Genomic DNA, 23,970 nt, shown 5'->3' on the forward strand with positions numbered 1-23,970 from the left:
TTCAAGTAAACATGTTACAGACCGTGTTTTGTCTCCATGAAAAATACCAATGCATACACCATCACATCAAGTACGTCACGATTGTTCACAAGTGTTCGCGTAAACGAGGTGTACATACAATGTGTCGGTGTATAAACATCATGGAAAACAAATTCATGTTCTCAAGTATCATCATGCGCCGACTCTGTACATTCAATGTGGGCATAGATGACACATGGTATGATACAATGAACAGGGTATTATGCATACCGATATATTCTCAGTCAAATATGCGAACCATACACAACCATATACCCTGATTTTCGCTGGATATCCACAACACCAACAAATCTGTACATTTCTTTTCCCTCGACCTCGACGATAGAGTTGTCATCCCAATGTACCAATCGAGTGTATGGTTCATCAGGTGTAAAATCCAAATCAAATGTCACCAAGGTATCGTTTTTCATTTTCAATATTTCCACCGCTGCATCTTGTCTGTGTCGTAAAACCACGGTGTGGGGCCAGAGGAATCTATGAAACGTTACGCGTAGTCCCATATTTACTCGTGGATATGGTCAGGCAACGACAACGTTTTCTCAATTGTCTGTGTGGGTACACCGTTTCAATACGTAGCTGGATCAACTAGACCAAAAGTTTCCAACCGCGGTTTATGTTGACCTGTAGAATTACGAGATAGCACCCTCTTGTGGTGTGATTAACACGAAATCAGTCTTCGACCCACAAAGATACACCTTGGATTACATTATCAAATCGTAAGCGAACTCGAGATTCACACACACACAGAGAGTCCATGTTTACGATTTCAATCCGGAGTCACTGCTCACGATGTTTAGCTGGAGTCGTTATGTGGGAGTAGCAACATCCGGCATATTCATCGCCTGAAAGATTGATAACGATGGTGATCGCCAAATACATAAAACCAGGTGAAACAATGTGGTCTCGGCGAAAAAGTTAGCAGGTACGCAGGGATTGAGCGAGTTACGCAAACCGATTATGTCGAAGTCTGGATCACGATACAAGTCTACTTGAAAATCCAGACAATCTTGCAAAATCAAGGTGTGAACCCGTGAAAGGGTTGTACTCGTGTGAGATTCATTTTTCACAAGTTGGGTTGAGGCGGTTCATACTAAGACCATGTTACGTCCAAATATGGCTGCTTGCCTGTCTCCAAGTCATCTATGCCCACATTGAATGTACAGAGTCGGCGCATGATGATACTTGAGAACATGAATTTGTTTTCCATGATGTTTATACACCGACACATTGTATGTACATTGTACACCTCGTTTACGCGAATACTTGTGAAAAATCGTGACGTACTTGATGTGATGGTGTATGCATTGGTATTTTTCATGGAGACAAAACACGGTCTGTAACATGTTTACTTGAATATTGGTCGTTGGTTCATGAGTGAATATCCGGATCAGGCCCACACACTTTCTCATATTAGTGATCCGGTTGCAGCTGACTGGAGCGACATGTATTGACCAGTAAAGACACAATATAGTAAACAGGCCCGAGGAAACTCAAAGTAACCCGGAATTGTTAGCGCGATGAAGAACATAAATTCATCCGCTTTCCGAACGCCATTATCCGTGTACCAACCAGTTACCAAAGTCGAGGAGGTGTTTTATTCAGATATTTTGACTCTGGAAAATCCAAAGCACGAACCCGGACATCACGGACATATCGGAAACCCCTTTATTCGCCAATTCCGGAAACATACATGTCGATGTACAACAGCACATTGCTATTGCATGCGAGTAACCAATGATTTTGATGGGATGCATCAGAGCAACTGAATATTTGATTACACAAATGTATGGAGTCGTTGTTGGTGTATATTTTGTCGCCGTCTGTTGTAACAATATACAAAAATATCAAATTGCCCGGTGTGTGTGTGTGTCAGTTTTCAAAACGAAAATGGTATTATTACCTAGGGAAAAGATAGATTTCCAAGTGAAAACGGTATTGGTACTCAGGTAAATGATAGTTTTCCAGACGAAAAGGGTTTGTTACCCAGGAGAAAATGATTAGTTACTCTAGGTAAAAGTATTTTTCCAAGTGAAAATGGTTTGTTACACTGAGTAAACGCCGGATCTCAAAAAGAAAATGATATTTTTACTCAGGTAAACGGTGGATCGTCAAGTGAAAATGGTTTGTTGCTTGGTGAAAATGGTTTGTTGGTCAGGGAAAATGGTTTGTTGGTCAGGGAAAAAATATATTTCCAAGTGAAAAAGGTTTGTTACCCAGAGAAAAAATATATTTCCAAGTGAAAAAGGATTGTTACCCAGGGAAAAAATATATTTCCAAGTGAAAACGGTTTTGTTACTCGGGTAACGCTAGACCGCAAGGACAAATGGTAATTGTACACAGGTAACGGCTGACCTCTTGGTGAAAATGATATTTTTACTTGGGTAGGTATCGTATGTTTAGTGATGTTGTTGCTTGACGTCGGTATCCCGTTAGTGTATTATTACGAGTGTGAAAAGGATTTACACATCTTGTGCAGAGTATCAGACTGTTGCGACAGTAAAGATATTTTTAGCGTGACGAACCAAGATCGTTGTTTACATGTTAATGCATTTCGATTACCGAGTTGCTGTACAATAGAGATGACTCTACATTAGACTGTGCTGTGTACTTCGATTAAACCACATGTAAATCTATTAGCATAACTCGATGATGTTGATGTAGTGTTACCAAAAAAAATATTATTACCTATTTACACAACATAAAAATAACAATTCATGTCGTAGTAAGTAAGCTTCTTGAACTCGTGCTTGATGAAAACGATTGGCGACAAGTATGCTTTTGTGTTTGAGTGAAAAATAATTATTTAGAGTAGTGACAGTTTGTGACCAACGAATGCAAATCGATCATGGTATTACAATATACGCTTTCGTCAACATAACGACTTGGTGCAGGAGAAACACTTTAACGTTTTTCAATAACCAGAATCTTGAAGTATGTTGCTTGTGTGATTTACAGCTGGTGCACAAAGGTTAGCGACGTTTTTTAATATAGTTCCACTTTCTAGTTGTTTGGATGTGAGGCTCGGTGCTTCTCGTTAGTAAAGTAAATTGTTTTGTGCGTTAGATTTGTGGTAAGTAAGTCGAATACATACTCTTTTGTGGAAGTAACTGTATTACTGCAATATCATTGGTAGGTCTCTGAAGCAGTCACCGTGGTTTTAATTTTGAAAGATGTCGCGATGTCGGTATAATGTTTTCTAAAAGTCAAACTCGGACGGATATCATGGCTGTGTAGGACTTACGATAAACATTATACTTATACAACTTTGTTACAAGAACTATGATATTTCTGTAAGTACTATAGTCGTGTGTTGGATTATTTGAATATTTAGATACGTAACCATTCGTATGAAAAAGTTCTTGCGACATCAGAACAGTTTGTAGAGTCAAACCAACCATTCAGTTTCGTAGTGTGAGGATATCGAGTAAAGTCGATTACTTTGTGTGATGTAAATATCCTTCGTACTTTTGTAAGAGTTGTGAGGATGATCATTCGTATCCTACGAAGTAGCTAGTTGATACTACAAAATATTGAATGATCGTTAACACACCAAGTTCATAACCCAAGATAGTAAAAATTGTGTACTCTTAGACTAACATAATTCGTATCCAGCAAAACGATAGACACCAAAGGTTCGATAGAGTTTAAATCTAGATTGTATTAAGCGAAGTGATGAGTATCTCCAGTAAAAAAGTCGAAACGCCCAAAACAAATTTTCTGTGTCTTGCAAATAACTATTTGGTATGATATTACTTGAGTGTGTGACAATTCGTATCCGTCGAGGTTGAATGTTTAGCCATATTGAAATGAATCCAGATCACATGAAGTACATTAATCACAATAGAATCGATGAGAATGTTAACCACGTAGAGTGTGTTTGTTTAAAAGTTATTTCCAATACGGTTACTTCGATCGGTATTAATTCCATGTCATACAAAAACATGTAACCTTTGTACAGTTTCGTAGTACGGGAATATCGAGTGAAGTTGATTATTTTTGTGTGACGAAAATATCTTGTATTGATATTGGACACTGGTTTCGTTACCCAAGTGAGTGAAAATTGTTCTTGGCTGGACAGATATGATTAGTATTTAGAAAAAACGACTCACACCGATTAAGCGACGTTGTTTCCTATCCAATGACTGAGTGAAATTTCTCGGGGGTTTGATTTACCGAGTTAATTGTCGGCGATTCAATCACATACAAGTATATGATCTTTTAGTAACTGACTATTGTGACGACATTTACTTTGACGAATGGCAATGGAAAAATGTCCAATTTCTCTGATCGTGTGCGTTGCACAAATAGTTCAAGTATGTAATCAGTGAACGTCATGTAAATTGACAACGACTCTCAGTAGTTTGGTTAGATGATGGAGGTTCAAATCGATATCGCTACTACGAACAGCAATACAAACACATTTTGTAGATTTCGGTGTAGCGCACATTTCGATTTTATTAATGCTGAGAGGTTTCTGTATTACTCAAGTATAGTTGAATAGGTGGTGCCTAGCAAACATATTCCAATTTGCTTTTTTGTAATGATCAAAGTGTGTGTGAAATGATGTGAACGGATTAAGCATTAATCAAATGGTGGTATGTCAATTCACCTAGTGTGATATCTTGACACCAGGTAATGTGCGAAAGTGTTTCAATTCTCACTGTTGATTACGATGATAAAGTATTGTACCGGTTATTGTTTAACAAAAGAAATTGTTGTTTCATCTTTAGTCTTGGTTAGTGGAGACAATTACATTTGTAAAATATCTTCTGATATCCGCGATACGCAGGGTGATATGTACCAAGGTGGAATAATTTTCCATTCAAGAACATTTCAGACACTCAGAAACTCAATATGTTAATAACAACGGTACTGAAAAGTTTGTTGCTGTCGTAACATTTACCACAACGCCGGGTCTAATTAACGCAAATAATTTAATAGTCAAGTCATGATCAACTATTACATATGTCAAATCAATGTGTCAATCCCTATGTTTACATCATGATAATTTTTGATATAACACCTGTGTTCGATTGTAAAAAACTACGATGGTCAGACTGTCAAATCTAGTATACTCAAACATATTATGTTAATCTCAAGTCGCCGACACCGAGAAGTAATTACTTTTGTCTTACAAAATATACCGAGTAGTAATTAGTTTGTCTTGCAGAATATACCGCATAGAAATTATTCCTCTATCTTAAAGAATAGTAACGACTTTTCAAGTTGAACAAAAAAGACGAGTTGGTGGTATATGCCTAAAACCGAACTTGATATGGATTTTAGATTGTAGCGATTGTATGGACTCGTGTATGCTTGGCTGTTTTCATACTGATACTGCTTGAGTTGGTTGGGTAAGTTACAAACGGATTGACTTGACAATGTTTTCGTGGTTGACTCTTTGAATATGGTAAGATGGTAAGATGTCGAGATGTAATACTATTTCCGTACACTCAATTACAACAAAACATAACCGCATTCAAATAAGCCGTAAGCTACAAGTGGATTTAAAACTTGACGCTGTTTTGTGGTTAACTCAAGTCAGTGGACATATTTGTGTTGATTTCAGGAATGATCATGACGAGTTGGCTGGGTAAATTAGTGATAGTAACTATGACCGTACAGAGTTGCTGACATTCCAACATCTTTTACGCTGTAATATACGGATTCACTTGTGATAAATTATTTCTCAGTTATTGTTCAGACATTCAAATCTCGTATACTCAAAATGTAATAGGTTTTGTCAAGTCGTATATGTACCGATTAGTAAATACTTTGTCTTGCAGTGTAGTAACGACCTTTACAGTTGAATAAAAATTATCGGTCATATGAATACAACCAGGATGAATTAATTCATGTTTGCGAGTTGTAGTGGTATAATCAAGTAAGTGAAAACTATATTTTTAACACTGGTTGATATTATGAATAATTCTTTTGAGTATGGTAAGATGTTAAAATGTCTCTTTGACAAACGGAAAGCTGGATCGTGAATAGAGTTGTAATGTTTCATTACTTGTTTCAAATCAATGTGCGTATAATGTCGAAATGGTACTTGGAAAGATGGTAGTCATGTTTGTCAATCCTATTTCAATTCACACTACGCCAAAGTCAAAATATTTCGTTTCGGATTATCTCAATTTACCTATAGAACATCTCGCGAAAGGTTTCCGACACCGTACTATAACTAGATCGTTATGCATGACGCATTATCGTGTCAGCGACGTACGATTTACAATTATTTCACACCTTTTTGAATAAACGCCAACATCGCAAAGGATTAGGGTTGGATCAGAAATAAGTGACAATTTGTCGCTATTCAAGTTACCGACACTGGTGGTTCTGTCATTCGTTACTTATTAAATCTTACGAGTGAAATCGAGTTCTGTGACAAACTGCTTACTAAATTTTCACCACGTGAGCGATCGGTATGCCTGTAACACGAAGCCGCGAAAGATGGCTATGTCCGAGACATTATCTTGTCAGCGATCGCAGGGCTTGCAAACTATTTCACACCTATTTGGAGTGTTAATATGTGAACGCGGCTATTGTTGGTATTCGAATCACCGTCTACGCCGGCTCTGGGGTAATCTAATTACTCAAACATTACCATGTGAGTAATTCCTAGATTTAGCAAACTATTTTCACGCCTTTTTTGTTGAAAGTACGACATTTCGCCCGCAGCCTATACCCGAAAGTACGAACCATCGCCGCGTCCATAAGAATAACGATATATCATTGTCGTACTCGCCGTAATTTGGAATATACACATTAACTAAGGACCAATGACATGACTATTTACTTGATACATATTCAACACCGGGCGAGAGATGCCTATACCCGAAAGGGCGATATGCCGACGCTCCCATACGAACACATGGCGAATCACCACCACTGCCTATACGCGAAAGTATGACATGCGAAAGTACGACGTGCGACAGATGCCTATACCTAAAAGTACGATGTGCCAACACGAGTTTCCAATACGACATGCCAACGCAGCCTATACCTGAAAGTACGACGTGCGAGCGCACCCATAAGAACACATTACGATGTGCGACCGAGAGGGGGGGTCCAAAAGTACGATGTGCCACCGCGAGTTTTCCATACGATGTGCGACCGCACCCATAAGAACCCCTGCCACCCCCAGAGCGATCATAACTACTACTCACGTCAGTGATTTAACACACATTACATTGGGTATATACTGCAGTAGTGACAATGTTAGGCTCCATTTACGCATGTAATCACGGGTTCTCGCTAGGGCTGGGCACAATGATTCGAGTATTCGAATCTGAATCGAGTATTAATTTTAGTGATTTGAGTCGAGTAGTAAAAGACGATTTTTTCGAGTACAGGAATTATGCGCTTCTCGCCACTGAAAGTTAATTTATCAACGAGAATTATAGTTTCGAAACTAATTTTCACTGTTGCAGCCTCGAAACCTTGTTTGGTGGTATCGCAGCATACGAAACATATAGTACAAAGCTACGAGGTTACTGGACGTAGCACATTTCCGAAGTCATGATTATCCCACAACATTCTCATCAAGTGGAATGAAATCGGTATGGTCACAAAATACCAAAATATCTGTTAGGAGAGGGATAACAGGCATTATATCCTCTGTGGTGGCATAAATTATACATATTTGACCTTTGACCTATTACATTCTGTTATGACGTCATTATGGGTGATACTCGATTACTCGACTCGACTCGAAGCATATTACGTGATTCAGAATCGAATCACTCAGGTACTCGATTTTGCCCAGCCCTAGTTCTCGCATTTAAAAGGAGGGTCACTACGCAGCTACGTTCCCGTAACCAGGGCTTGGTGGGGCCGGAGCCCGGAGCCGGAGCCCCGGAGCCGTGCATTTTACCGGAGGTGGAGCCTGAGCTCTACATAAAATTGAGCCGGAGTCGGAGCTGGAGCCAGTTATTTGAGAGGTAGCTCCGGCTCCGACGTATTTCATAAGATGCTCTTATATATGCAACAACCATATCTGCTGAGTTCACTTAATTCCACAGCAGGCCTTCGCCAAATTAAGAATCTTTTCCTCTTTGGCGCTACCTTTTCCGACTAACCATGTTCCTGTGGATTTATTAGCAGAGCAGTCGTATGTTCAATATTCAATTTTCATTCATTAGTGCCGAACCTCGGTATGCGAAATATGCCTGTGAATATTGTGGGTATTCGGCATACCTGCAATTTCATCATCAGCACAACCTTGTTGCCAATTGTATACGGTTCGGAAATAATGATCACTATGCATTATGCGAAATGGGAGAGACGATAAAAACGTGATTTCGTTGCACATGCCGATATGACGAGCACGAGCCGAGAAATTCCATCTCATTGTTGCTATGAATCGTATGCGCAAATACTCGTTCTTTCGTGATAGTTCTTTAATCGGGCTGCAAAATTGGACAGTTGGTTGGTTGGTTGAATAAGTGAAAATTGGTGCACCGACTACGAAGTCATTTCGCACCATGACTCAAGGGCCCATAATAAAGTCCACATTGTCAAGCAATCAGATAACTCGCCCGGTGGCATTTACAAATTCCACTACTTTTATAAACATTCTGGGGTCAGATAATAAATTGTCCAGTACAAAACATATGCCTATTTGGTCGGCGGCTCTTTTAAGTAAAGTTCGGTGGTCGTTGTATCTGCTGCACTGGATCAAGAAGTGTTCGACCGATTCCTCCGAGCAACAAATTTCACATAGTCCACCATCATGGCACCCAATACGGTACAGGTGTCCGTTGAGTTTGCAATGGCCTGTCTGGAGTCTAAATAGCATTGTACTATATTGTTTATCCAGCTTATTCATTTCCTTGGTAGCCTACTTTCTTTGTTTTCAGTGAAGCGTCGATAGTGCAAACCAGTCTCTGCCGATTGAACTCGGAGGTCCACCACTTTTCGGATTGCTCGTTTATGATAGTCTTGCATTCCGATAGTGTTATTTTCAGACATTCTTCGTCGTTGACTCCTGCTTCGCCCCCGGCGGCGTCCTTTGCGAGGTCGTCTGCGCCGCCGACGCCGACGCCTTCATGACCTGGAATCCATATAAAAGCAATATTAATTTCTCTTTTTAAGAGATCTAAGCAGACATCGAATATTCGGGAAATTAAATGATGAGTCGAGGAACGGTGCTGTATTGCGTCCAAAGCGATTAGACTATCCGAAAGAATGGTTATACTATTATGACTTGGCGGCTCGCATTGTCCGGAAACCCATTCCAGAGCTTTGTAGATCGCGAACAACTCTGCTGCAAATACAGATGTTGTTTTGGGGATTCGAAATTTCGAGGAGATGTTCAGAAGTATTTACGGTGAGCACAACTATAATAAATAAACAAAGAATCGGTCACCGTAAATACTATTTTATTCAAATCCAAATTTTTCGACGGCAATAACTCCGCTTCCACTGGTTGGAATTGAACCAAATTTGGTGAGCATCGTTTCTATAGACAGCCTAACACTTTCATGGGGTGAACAGAAAATTTTCAAATTTTTTATTATTTATTTTTATATAATAAATATAAACTTTCTTCTCCTGTAGCAAAGCGGTTACTGGCTGGAATTGAACCAAATTTTGTGTGTAGGCTTAAATTAGGTAAACTAACAATTTTGTCAAGTAGCCAGTACGATTTGAGAAAAAAAGTCATTTTTGAAGAGCCCTAATGTGCATACTGCACAGTTTAATTCTTTATGGGCTTGGCGCAATGTGCATGGCACAGTGTTCAATTCGATTTTTCGTTTCGTTTCAACGGGGAAATAATATATTCCGATGAACTTGATCGACACCGGATGGACTGGAAACGAATGCACCAATATTGAACGTCAAACCATTGGCCATTTAGGTACGAATCGAATTGTTATTGAGCACGTCGTTATATTCGCCCATATTGCTCTTAATACAGTTACAGTTGAATAATAATCGCATATTTAAAGATTGAATTCAGCTGTATGGCTGTTGAAGAGTACAGTGCCAGTGTTAAAACGCCGCATCAGAATTTTAATGCTGTACACAGCAATGGCACGGAGAATAGTGCGTTCTAGTGCAACTATGATGTTATCGACAATTGACAAGTAGCCTACTCATTATGTAGTTACAAGCCGGCACGGCGGCACCTATGTCTTCGTTGCTGCATCCGATGTTACTGACGTCTGACGGACTCTATAGATTACTATTGATAAATAACCTACGGGTAAATTAGCAATCTATTTAGACCAGAGGTGGCCAAATTTTTCGGCTAAAGGACCACATGAAATTGACGAACGAGTGCGTTGCCCCTAGCCGCTCCAGGCGCGTAAAATTTTCAAAGTTTGATGATATTATTGCTTGGGTATATTGCGGGTCGACTGTATACCACCGGATGGGCTCAGTTTGCAAGGACATGACTATTCGGCATCTGGACATATCGATATCGAAGTTTCCGCTAATATACGACAATCATTTTATGCCTACATTTCACCGTCGACGATCTATCTGCGAGCGCAAACGCGAAGATACTTTCTCTCGTAATTGCTAATATAGTTAGACTCAATCGGCTAAATCAGGTGTTTTTTCATTTTCAGGCGGGGGTAGGCTACAGAGAAAGAAATCGCGTGACAATTAAACACGCGAAGCGTGTAGAAAAAATTGAATACTTTTTTAGTTTATTGTTATTTACGACGATTTACTAAAAATGTTACTGCTGGACCCTGGATCTGCCAATGCGTCGGAACTGACGTTTTAGTCATCAACATTCCAAGTGTCGTGGCCATACTAACTATATTTTTGGTTGGCCTTGCAAGTTCACAATGTGAGAAATTCAATTTCGATAATATAACAGAATTTCGATAATATAATGGGAAATTACCATGCGGGCCACTCAAAACCTTCTCGCGGGCCACATATGGCCCGCAGGCCGCGGTTTGCCCACCCCTGATATAGACAGACACCTTCGATAGTTTTCAGAGCCGGAGCCGCAGCTGGAGCAGTGGTAATAATGAGGCTCCGGACCTGGAGCCGGGGCTAATGTATGAGAGAAGAAAGCTCCGGAGCCGGAGCTGGAGCAATGCAAATTTACGGCTGCTCCAAAGCCCTGCTCGTAACTCAAGGTTCGCATGCTCGAATAAAGTTATACCAGCATGATTAGTACGAGTTTTTACAGAGAAAATGAGGTGCAACACGATGAATCCCATGTAGTGAGATTGTATAAGTGCTACCATGACATCACAAATTTTCAATTGTGACGTAACAGTTGATTGGCATTTATGGCTCTTTGGGAGTTGAAATGGAAAAAAATGGGCAAATATGGCTCTGCAGACGAAAAAGTTTCCTGACCGCTGCTCTAGTGCATTATCCGAATGAAGTCACAGCCACCGAATACTTTCTTGACCAATGGATATTTTCGCAGTACTGTTGCGTACACACTACAGAAATACTATCATATTGCAATTTTACATCAATAATAATGAGGCACAATCGGCACCACTTTTGGTGTATCATTCTTGTGAATTGTACATTCGTTAATATACAAATTATACATCTATAATAATTCCCCATTCGATCATACGGCATTTGCACAGCAGGGTACCAGTACTGTACAACAGAGCCTCGACAATATGGTGATTATGCAAATGTTGCAATTAACATTGAGAGTACGTGCTGTCGTATCACGTGGAAGCTAACTGAGTGTCGCAGCATAGGTTTACCACATATACTACGTAAAGAAATCGAGCTACAATATGGAGGTCTGACGTCGAGCAAGTGCGACGGTAAAGACATCGCGCCAGAAATTTCGCAACGGGTTGAGAAACGCGGTAGCGGGAGTGGAACGGGGCTTATCCAAAATTCATTAAAATCCAGCTCCATTACGGTGGTTTTCTGAAGGAAAGGGCAGCGGCCCAATTTTTTTTCGATTTTTGCTTCAATTTGAGACAACATCATTTTCGGGGCGCAGTGCCCCTTTAAACATGTTTGCGGCATTAGAAATTTGCGAAAGTAAAGTTAGTTTGAGAACATGGTAGGCCTATAGCTTACATTAGGCTTATATTCTTGCAACTTCTATGCCTCTAACAATATTGACACATCATTTATTAGAATGCATTTGCTCAGGTCTATTTTATATTCTAAGGTCGCATGAACTGCGGAACAACTGTTCCAAAGAAAACAATTGATCGTAATAAAGCGATGGGGCGAGTATTAAATGGTTTTGTCCCGGAACGAAAATGGCCATGGCAATCATACATTTCCAGGACTGGTGCAACAGTGAAAGAGGTTTGTATCAGCTTATTACCCGATTGTTAGTATGACTGTTACGAATTTACCTGCGAGCCATAAAATCAGGGCTAGGCAATTTTTTTTCCCGATGGGCCAGATAAGAGGCAGAAATTATGTTGACGAGCCGAGCCAAAACTTTGAACTATGGAAAATACTATTATTTCAAATCCAAAACTTCTGACTCCGATAATTTCGCTTTTGCTGTTTTCAATTGAGTCAAACATTCTATGCATAGTTATTTTTTAGACAATTTAACAATTTCATGGTATAGCCTAGTGGTTCCCAACGTGAGCGATATCGCCCCTCCCCCTCAGGGGGCGATTTGGCGGCCTAGGGGGTGAAGATGATGAAGGGGGCGATATGGGGGCGAAAATGGACAAAGGGGGCGACAGGTGGCGAAAATAGCGAAGGGGGCGATAGGGGGGGGGCGATGACGCGTCAAAACCGCTATATAGGTGTCAAGACGTAGAAATGACCTTTTTTTAGACGGAAATTTAGTTGCAAAAGTGTAAAATTGGACATCGAGCCGAAGAGTTGACTTTTTTTCAGTCAACCCGTCGATGATTACAGTTTGTATACCGATTTTTCGGTTCACAAAATCTGGGGGGCGATGATCGGCGTTGAGCTTGAAAAGGGGGCGATGAGTCGAAAAAGGTTGGGAACCACTGGTATAGCCATTGAAATTTAATAAAATAATAATTTATTTTAAAATAAACTTTACGTTTACCAACTCCAATGGCATCGCTTCTACATGCTAAATTACGCCGAAGTAGTTGTGCAACGTTTTTTTTCACAAACCTAATAATTTTAGCAAATAGCCAGTATTTTGCGTGACTGCCTAATCATGTCGAGCAATTGCGACAGTGAAGATATCGTGCTAAAAATGTCGTAACGGGTTAAGAAACGATTAAGCGCAGCGGTGGCTGTTTGACGAAAATGGATGCGGCCAGAAGTTTCTTTTCGATCTTTCCTCGAAGTTGAGACCAGACATGGGGTAATCGCGATTAGTAATCGTAATCGATTACGACGATTACAGCATTTTCAAGTAATCGTAATCGCAATCGATTACATTCGAAAAAAATCCCAAGTAATCGTAATCGTAATCGACTACTTCACATATCTAATCGATTTCTTTGTGAAAGAACGATTACTTTTTATTTGTACAATGAAAATGACATAACCGAACATTCGTGAACACGGGAGAGATATTACACCACGTTGTTGATAGCGCAAACGGTTGATTTTCAAACGCCACCGCTCATTATTACGTCAGAAGTATTAGCTTTGCTATTCCTTGCGTAAGAAGTATTCACACGTAGTAAATATATATTCGATGTACATTGTTGTGTGATTGTTAGAACAGTGTAAGCCATGCTGTAGATCAGGTTATCAATACACTCCAGACGCCACTACCTCGCAGTAAGATAGTAATCACCACTCTGCCTATAGTTTCAAATAGTAATTTATGTATTGATGTTTGGTTATGCTTAGTTAAACACAGTTTGACCGTTGCTGCTTGGCGAGCAGTAGGCCTATCTATGTAGTATACGTATATATATATTGTACGTACACCGGACAAAGATTTGAAATTTTGTACTCGTCAAATAAAACATTACGATGGTTAAAATCAACAGCTGCTGATATGTATCATAACCGAGCCATTCTTTGCCGTTTCTGGTAACGGCAGCTTTCTGTATCTGTATTAAGTGTAAGGTAGAATTTTAAGTTCAATTTATCTTATTCTCATATGACCATACTCGGAACGGGCGCCAATCGTTATTTCACAATTCTTCACTCGACATTTATACCTGTCGCCATAGCCATCCGCTTGTACACCATGTTTGCGTGGGTTGTAGGTACAATCAGGACCAAAACAGCAATTAGTCCCCCACTCCAAACATTGGTATCGGTAGGGTTGTAACCAAAGTCACAATGTTCCGAGTCACAAGTCAATCTCACTTTTATAGTTTTGACTCGAGTCAAGTCGAGTCATTTTCAGTTCACCCCCGAGTCAAGTCCGAGTCCACGTCAGCTAGTATAGGGTCGAGTCCGAGTCATAGTGTTTGACTCGAGTACGAGTCCAAGTAGTTGTGTTCTAAGATCAGTTTTCAGATCATTCCGGTTCAACCCACTTTTTCAACTCTGCTCGAGTGATATAGAATGGCTCGTGTTCATATTATAGTAATTTTCATCAGTTTTCACAGTTTACGGCCCCAGTTCCAAGTATCAGGACTGGTAGACGAAATTCAAATAATGTGGTAACTTTACTATTCTTCGAAGTTACATGAAATGTCTATCTTGGCGGTTTTAGTCTCGAGTCATATGACTTGCATGACTCGAGTACAAGTCGAGTCAATACAAAAATTGACTTGAATCGAGTCAATTTACGCATTTCAAAAAATGACTCCAGTCAGATCTAGTCACCAAAAAATCGCGTATCCAGTCATTACAGCCCTGGTGATTGAGGCCCCATAGGGTGGTCAGTTTTCAAGTTGATGACTGAATTTCGTCAATAATATAGGTAATTGCATTATATTGCTGTTCATTCAGATTTACTGGTAGAGCTGGGGGCACGTAATTCATAATTATAGCATCTGGTATGTTGTTATAATTACTTTATTGTATGTTGTTAATTCGTGACCACCCGTCTTTTATATAATTAAAAGATACTGTAGTCGCCCAAACGTAGCAGACTAAAAGAAAAACTTTCGTGAGACGCACACACAAATTGTCATATCTTCATTTCTCTGTGAGTTCCCCGGTTGGCATTTGTATTTTTGGGGTTCAGATTGAAAGGACCGGACTATTCGTCACGCCCACAGAGCGCGGCTACTGACTATGGACATATACCCAAAGTTTTGGCCAATGTCATTCTTTGGTAGCACACTTTGTGGAGTTGCATGTTGGCCGAAATTGCATACGTCTTTTGGTGTGTCGTGGCGGGGTAATGACCGCCACCGAAATGCCTATTCCTATAAATTATGCATGCTTTTTTTTCTTTAGGGGCAGCGGTATGCATTTCAAGATCAAGCTATTTAGAGACATTGAATCCCGAAGCTCGAATAATATTTTCAAGTGAATTAACTCTCTTGAAAATACCTTTGAGTACCCTTAGAGCTCGTTCCCGGTCCTATTGGAGAGTTTGGGGTGTGGCAGTTACGGACCTGGCAAGAATGCAAATCGTTAGGTGCGACGAATAATCCTTCATAGAGTTGGGCAATGGGTGCATTGTGACGTAACAAGCAGATGACATATGATTTATAAAGAAAGTTGTTATCTCATTAGACGTTTTCATCGCAATCCTTACATTGTCTTCCAATATCTCTTCTGAAATTAGTTCTAGGAAGCAAAACAAATGTAATCGTGAGTAATCGTGATTACTTTTGAAATGTAATCGTAATCGTATTCGACTACTTCCTGATTTTGCTGTAATCGTAATCGTAATCGTAATCGCGGGATTCACAAGTAATCGTAATCGCAATCGATTACATTCGTGAAGTAATCACCCCATGTCTGGTTGAGACCACATCATTGTTAGGTTTTTAGGAAAGTAATTTAGTGGCTAACTAAAGTTCACGTCAATTTAAGGTGGCAGTCGCAAAGTCTACGGAACTTGCTACTACTGAGAATAACACCAGGGCCTCCACCGTCAATGGTGGTGGTACGCTAACTCGCCCACATATCGTAGCATTTGGGAAAGAGATAACTGAACAAAATGTCATCACTTGGTTATTGGGCGGTGATGTTCAGGCTATGCCGAAATTGTTGAACTCTTGTATAGTCGCCCCCATCAGAACCGGGGAAGAATATGCAGTAGCATGACGCATGGTTGGGAACCTTTTTCTGTTTCTTTTTTAGTCATCGTTTTGCCAAATTCTCGGTATCCATGGTGATTTTACGCCAAACTGATATTGCTTAATATGATTTCTGAGATGCCAACTTGTAGGGCGGCCTACTTTGGCTCCAGACTTTTCGTACGACACCGCATTTAGACTGGAGGTCAAAAACGTGTCTCTATAAACAACCGGCACTTGGGAATGGGATTCTGAAGTTCCACAACCCATTTTTGTTGCAACGATGCAACGTACCACTACGTCACCTATTTCGTTATGAAAGGGTGGCACGAGGTCGAAAAGGTTGAGAACCACTGACTACCATACTTGCCCAAAGGTGTTGCATAATAATGCCGCAATTAGATTCTGGGTTGATCTCAATCCTTAAAGATCCAATGGTCAACCAGATATTTTTTTGAAATATTACCGGCCCGTACGCTAAAATGGGTTGGATCAGGGATGGTGTGAACGTGAGGTTCACATTCGCGTTCTGTGTGTGAACCTCAGAAATTTAGAGGTTGGCGTTCGCAAACGAACCTTGGTAGGTTCTGCACTGTGAACCTTTTCCATATATGACAATTTTCACGTCATCGTGACATCTTTGGTTGAAATTATGTGCATATTTCAACTTCCGACCACACTGTGCATGGCGATGGCAGCATCAAGAGGAAACCTTAAACGAGCATCTCAGAAATTTCACTTGCTTTGTTACAAAAGATTGCTCGACATATTCAGCTTTCCGTTTGAAAATATTTAGTGACTCTCTTTTCTGTGGGCTTGACCCGCAATAGCACGACAGCAAAAGCGAAATACACTGCATGTAGGTAGCAAGCGAATGTTGCTTATTCAACTAATCAATGAAATTGATATAAAGAATACATCGTTGTAGGCGCCCGGGGATTAATCTTGATTTCATATTTTTGATGTATCATAAAAACCAAGTCCGTACGATTGGGGTGTTGTTTATACCGTATAACTTGTTTATGGTGTAATATCGGTAGCAAGTTTAGCAACCTGTTTAAAACTCTGCTCAATATCAATGTATTAATAGTCAGACGCCGAATACATTGTTCGGTCCGGCCTAGACCGTTAAGTTCCAATGACTGCCGATTTAGCAGGAGTCGAATCATGTCTGTTGTAGGGAGCTCGACAAACGTTGTGTATCAGTCTTCCATTCTCAAATACAACCAAATAGTGCGAATCAAACAATACGCCAGCTTGGTCAGAATAGTAAGATGCTTTCAGCGAAATTCGCAATAGTGGCTGCTCGCCCGATAGTTGAAGAGAGAGTAAGAAACATTAACGAAGAAAATATATATAAACCACAGACGGCGCAACAATTAAATTAACCAATCAATCAAATCAAACAGAACAATTAGGAGTTGTCGATGAGAAAAGCGAAATACAAATGAAACTGATTAAACTGATTCACCCAAAACATGGCTCGTCAAAACAAGGCGTAAGGATTCCCGTAGGTCGAAATTGTTGGCAAAGGGAATTAAGATGTCGATTTTATGGGATTAATATAGCAGTTGATTGTTCTAGTCTGTACATTTGGTGACGTTTAAAAAGTCATCATGTACTTCAGCATTATTGTGTCATAATATGGCCTAGTCGTCGTTAGGTATCGTGAACTGTACATTAATATATATCACTTCACTAAAATGCAAGGATGGAATTAGCAATATGACGTCACGTGACATCATAGGTTCACGTTGGCGTTCACACAGACCCGTTCAAAAAGGTTCGCGTTTACACGAACCTGAAACTTTCAGGGGTTCACACCATCCCTAGTTTAGAAAATATGTATTATTGTGCATTATATTCGAATCATGCAGCTATTTTGATATTTTTTGGTTATACTAATCAACGAAAAGTAATTCCAACATATTCGAAAGGAGGGAGAGTGGACTTTGTCTTTTTACTAGGTCGTACACCGACTCAGTAAAACAGGGTTCTGAAACAAGCGGCCCGCGAGCAAATTTGAGTTGTTGACCATTGCTTGAACAGTGCATTTGCTGTGTCCGCATTCGCAATACGCAAGAGAGGAGAATATCGCACAGATTCTATAGGTCTTAGGAGAGAGCCAGTAATTCAGATAAATGCTCAGAGATTTTGCATCTACATCACAGACAATACCATGTTTCCAAGTCTATATACTATAGCTTCAATTCCAACAAGTAGATATTAGAGAAGACCGGAATTCGCACATCTCCGCACTTTTCTGCGATTTGATAAATATAGCTTAGAGGCGTGTATGTGCGCGAGTGTGATAACCAGTTTGTAAAATTAAGGCCACTCTACATTCTAGGGTGGTGTTCAAAACAAAAATTAATTTAAAACAAACATGTTTGAAACAAGGCCCTTCGTTTAAAACATGTTTTTCATTGTTTTTTCTATGCCATGACGTCGCGCATATTCAATTGTGACGTCATGCTGGATTGGTATTCACAATTGAAAATATAGGGTAAATATAACTCCGTCGACGAAATAGGCTTCCTAACCCTGCCATATACCGACCACAACGATTGAATCACAACGATAAGTTGAACCAAACACGCTTGCAACCTTCATAGCTGATGCGCATACACCACCGTACTTTTCCGTGTCAACAAGGCACCATAGATGTTTGCTGCAGCCTGGTGGGCTTTGAGGAGGAGGTCATTTTGCAGTGTTACAATTTCAATCTCCAACTACTCAGCATCCAGACATGACAGATTTCATTATACTGGACAGCAGCAACGAATACAGAAAGTCAGAAACATTGTACTAAACTGCGTTGAGTGTAAGAGAAACAAGCTGTGTCAAAAGATGCAATATATAATGGACATACAGATATTGAAAATCTGCTAGTACTTCACGGCTATCTGGTACCGAATAGTAATGTTGTTTACTACTTTGGCTTTTTCCTTGACGTCGAGCTACCATAACGGAACTTCACGCCATTTCAAGAACACCATGGAGGACATTTCGTCATGTTGCCTGTATAGGCAGTGCACCGTATCCTACGTCTTCGATATCTTGTGATTCTATTACATGTTGGTATATTACTAATTATAATTGAAGATATTTGATATCATCATTTTGAGTGTTTATATCTATGTATTGTCATTTGTCAGTTACATGTTAGTGTGGTTTAAACAAGAATGGCTAAATCAATCAATCTATGTCAGGGGTCACCAACACACGGCCCGCGACGTCATAGTTTGCGGCCCGCGGCCTGATTTGAAATTTCAAAAGAACGCTTAGTAAAGCATTTTGAAATGCTGAAATTAATTTTAGTATAGACATATTTTTGTTGTTGTTATTCAAAGTAAGCTATTCTCTTGTGCCCAATGTCAATATTCCTCACTAGCTGTTACGGCTTTGGCGATTGTAATATCATTCCACGGAGGAAGAATTTGCTGATATGAATCAACTCTACCGATGAATTCGATCACATAGACTGAGAAACGATAAATATTTGATGGTAATATGTGGAAATTTACTAATAATAATGACGAAATTCACACAAGAACATGAAAACTTTTTCGCGCTTCGCGCGACTGGAACACGGGTCCCTGTGCTTATTCATAACATGACTAATCACGATTTGTCTGTTGCCCATGTTAGCGTTGTACTGACGTAGATTTATCAAAACGTGTCCGTTTAACAGCGTTGCCTATTTTAATCTCGATATAGAAGTCATACGGCCCGCGGCCTCGACGAATTTTGAAAAGTGGTCCGCGACGCGTTTTGAGTTGGTGACCCCTGATCTATATATTTGAAAGCTCACTGGTAATAATCTGACGAATATTGGTAAATGCTGCTATTCGATCTATTTTTAGAACATGGCTCGCGGGCTACTCATCCGGTCCTCGTGGGCTACCAGGGGCCCGCGGGCGCCGAGTTGTTGACCCCTGAACTATATCTACGTACTATAGCTGTTGAACCGACTATTTCGACGGTTTCAACCATCCCATATCGCATACATCGGCTTTATCGGGTGGTAATCGTCGTCCGTGGCTCATAAAACATGTTTTTGGAAAGTATCAGGGTTGTAACCAAGTCACAAGGCTCCGAGTCACAAGTCAATCTCACTTTTATATTTTTGACTCGAGTCAAGTCGAGTCATTTTCAATTCCCACCGAGTCAAGTCCGAGTCCAAGTCAGCGAACATAGGATCGAGTCCGAGTCATGGTATTATGACTCGAGTCCGAGTCCAAGTCATTGTGTTGAATGCTCAGTTTCCAGTTGAAGTCTTCCTAAACCCACTTTTATAACTCTGTTTGGTGATATTGAATGGTTCGCATTTATAATATATCCATTTTCCTCACTTTTAGCAGTTTCTGGTCGCATTTTCAAGCACCAGTACAAACAAACGAAATCCCAATAGTGTGTTGGCTTCCAAATTACAATGAAATGTCGGTCTTGGCCGTCTGAGTATCGAGTAAATGACTTGGTTCGAGTCATGCGCATTGACTCGAGTCCAAGTCGAGTCGATGCACTGATTGACCCGAGTCGAGTCGAGTCATTTCCGTATTTTGAGAAAATGACTCGAGTCGAGTCGAGTCATCTGAAAATCGTGACTCGAGTCTGACTCGAGTCGAGTCATGACTCGAGTCATTACAACCCTGGAAAGTATTTACACAATTTTGGCATAATTGTACAACTTGAAAGGAACACATTTTTTATAGAGGCCTTTGTTTAAAATGCAACCCCAATACGTTCACTCTTCCTTTCTCTACAGGTATTCAGCGATGAGAGTCTGCTTGGTGGGGGATCTCTTATTAATAATAAATGGATATTGGCTGCTGCACATCTATTTGATCACAGTCCTAATGTCGTTGTATCTTTAGGTAAGTGCCAATTCACATTTGAAGGTATGGTTAGTGGGCAGCAAAGATAGAACGGACCATTACTTCATTAACACGATAAACAGCATACTGTTTATCTAGCAATTGATACCCATCCTTCCAATTGCAGGGATGTCTCGGAGACCACACAATAGCCGAGATTTGGAACGATCGGTGCGAATTTTTAAACCGGAAAAAATCATATCACATCAAAAGTATGGACATGACGACAACAGCAAGCACAAGGAAAATTCATTCAGGAACGACGCTGCCCTGGTAAAGATCAGGGTTGGGTACTCGAGTCCGTGGTCGAGTGATTTGACTCCGAAGCGAGTATTAGACTTCGAATCGGATATTAGACTCCGAATCGAGTATTAGAATTGGAATCGTACATTACACTTCGAATCGAGTATTAGACAGCAAATCGAATATTAAACCCCGAATCGAGTATACTAGACTTCGAATCGAATATTAAACTCCGAATCGAGTATTAGAGTCCGAATCGAATACTACACTCCGAATCGAGTATTAGACTTCGAACCGGTTATTAGACTACGAATGTAGTAATAGACTTCGAATCGAACATTATTCTTCGAATCTAGTATTAGATTTCGAATCGAATATTAGACTTCTAATCAAGTATCAAACTTCGAATCGAGTACCGAGTCGGGTATTTGAGTATCACTTGTTGTGACCTCGTAAAAGCGTGGATGATTTAGAACAGGGATTCTCAGCCCTTCTTGGCCGTGGCCCATTTTCCGGTTTGAAAATGTGCTGTGGCCCACCTCTAACCTTAAAGTCATAATCCAGTTCAATGCGTGGTAATCGACGGCGCCGATATACCTATTTCTCTAAAATATGCGGATTTTTCTCCTTATTTACTGATGAAATTAAAATATAAACATGTCAGGGCATGAAGTCGCGTGAAGCGCGACGAAAATGTTCAAGTTGAATGAATATCGTTCAACAATCGACCAACGAAATAATCTTGGGTCCCTTCTAGCTCCCCGATTGGGGGTTTGGGTGCGGTAGTTGCGGTTCTGGTAGATCATATGCTAAAACTTCTGAGTATTTTATGATTGTCCGCTGCTACTTCATTCGCTTCGCGAAACACAATGATCGGATTCCCGCATACACTGTGTGATTGGGATTTTAGTTCCACTATTGAGGGGAATAGTATATCATTCTGTGCCACCTTCAAAGAATTCATTGGTGAATGGGGTATACTACAGAGGAGTGGAGAAAGATTTTCATATTATGCATACTGTACAGCAGGCCTGGGCAAAGTGCGGCCGCGGGCCAAATGCGGCACGCAGAGCTATTCTGTGCGGCCCGCGAAGGGTTGCTTGAATTTAAAAATATAAATCCTACTTTTTAATGTTGCTGCGTGGACTAACACCATAGGATGTATTAACTGACCGCAAATTCGCTTACTATCAAGCCTGTTCATTAACATGCCACGAATATGTTTAAGGAGTATAATTTAAGTCGGTTCTATTACAAAAACACGAAGACATACACTCGGTCAAGGGACGGCGAATTTCGGAAGAACTGCAAGCTTGGCTCAACAACATCAAGACAATAAGCTTATAGTATCCCCAGGACTGTAACTGCCGCATCCAAACCCGCTAATTGGGGGGGGGGGGCGAGCTCGAAGGGAGCCTAAACTTATATCGTGAATGAACATAAATTGTAGGGTAATTTTTTGAAGATTTATGCAACTTCTTTCAAATTTTTATCGCGCGATGCGCGATTTAGTAATAGTAGGGCATTTCGGCGTCAGCCATTACCGCGCCACGACGCACCAAGACAAGTTTAGGCCAACACGGGACTCCGAGAAGGCACTGCAATGGAAACTGCTGATAAAAATAACTAAGTAAAGGGAAAAAAGTTCGACTGCGAGAAAACCCCGTGTCCAATTGTCCATAGGCAATATTTGACAGTGAGGAAATATCAATTTGGAATCTTGTGCCTCTTTTAGTTTGTTACGCTTTGGAGATTTCAATATTTTTTACACATAGCAGACGGGAGTTCACGAAATAGCAAAATGTAACGAAGTAATTATACCAATGGGCCCAACCGAATATTTCCAAGGCAACACCTCACTCAGCTCTAGTGGTAATACTGAGTTCGAAGTGCTGTTTCGGCCATCCCAAATGCATCTTAATATATTGATAGAAAAACGCGGTTATGGGCTTAAAGAGAGTTCAAAATGTATCATGTTTAACATTGTTTCGAAATATGACGGCAACTGAATATTTTTTTGGTAATTAACCGTCACTTTTTCATTCCCCAAAATCAACACTTCCACTGAGCGCCAATTAGTGTAATTCACTGCTTTTAATAAAGAAATAAAATCAATTGACTGGAGAATACAGCTAAAATTTCTGACCCGGGCCGCAAACATATTTTTTACTTTTCATTTGGCCCGCGGAGCCCTGCTGTACAGTGTACAATGTACATTGTATGTCACGTACTGAACCAACTGAAGTTGCGATGTCGGAATATTCGATCCAGTGATACTATCAATTCATGTGACTCTTACATTATGTACATTGATTTCCAGGCATGACATTTTAAACAGACTTCAAATATTATTGCGCTTCGCTGCATCCTCAATCCATTACTATTTGTTACGGTGGTGCAGTATACCTCCACCACAAGTTGCTAATAATTTGCAATTATGACCATTTTAACTTACAATAATACGACCTGCCGAAGTACAGTAAATGGTTTATTGCACACCCTTTTCAACGGCATAGGACATTATGACCCTGCCGGAAGACTTGGTTACTTCGGCATTACCTTCCAGGTATTATATACGCGAAATTATTTTAGTTGCTGTTAGCCATAGATAGCCATAGTCAGTGGAAAAAGCCGCCGTTTCTGCCTCCCATTTTCGACTTGAAATGCGGACTCCATACGTATACCACTACGTCTCATCAGAGTCGGATGAAAAGCCTTATGTAGCCTACGTATAATCAACTAATATG

The 23,970-nt window shown here is 40.3% G+C and overlaps 2 protein-coding genes across 3 annotated transcripts in view; one reads left to right on the plus strand and one right to left on the minus strand.

Moving 5' to 3' along the window:
- Positions 1–23,970, plus strand: part of LOC145449090 (uncharacterized) — a 131,381-nt gene that overhangs the window by 102,094 nt on the left and 5,317 nt on the right. For both annotated transcript variants that reach the window (XM_080327559.1, XM_080327560.1), the window contains 3 exons: positions 12,164–12,306; positions 20,872–20,980; positions 21,108–21,253. In XM_080327559.1, coding sequence (XP_080183685.1) covers positions 12,164–12,306; positions 20,872–20,980; positions 21,108–21,253 — 398 coding nt within the window. The remainder of the gene's footprint in view (positions 1–12,163; positions 12,307–20,871; positions 20,981–21,107; positions 21,254–23,970) is intronic.
- LOC145449104 (MFS-type transporter SLC18B1-like) overlaps positions 12,872–23,970 on the minus strand; it is a 95,078-nt gene continuing 83,979 nt past the window's right edge. Inside the window, exon 2 of the mRNA XM_080327577.1 lies at positions 12,872–12,974. The gene's annotated coding sequence lies outside the window, so the exon portion shown is untranslated. The remainder of the gene's footprint in view (positions 12,975–23,970) is intronic.

Source organism: Botryllus schlosseri, chromosome 10, assembly GCF_051294905.1.
Source record: "Botryllus schlosseri isolate E-star chromosome 10, Bs_hap1, whole genome shotgun sequence".
Taxonomy (NCBI): Eukaryota; Metazoa; Chordata; class Ascidiacea; order Stolidobranchia; family Styelidae; genus Botryllus; species Botryllus schlosseri.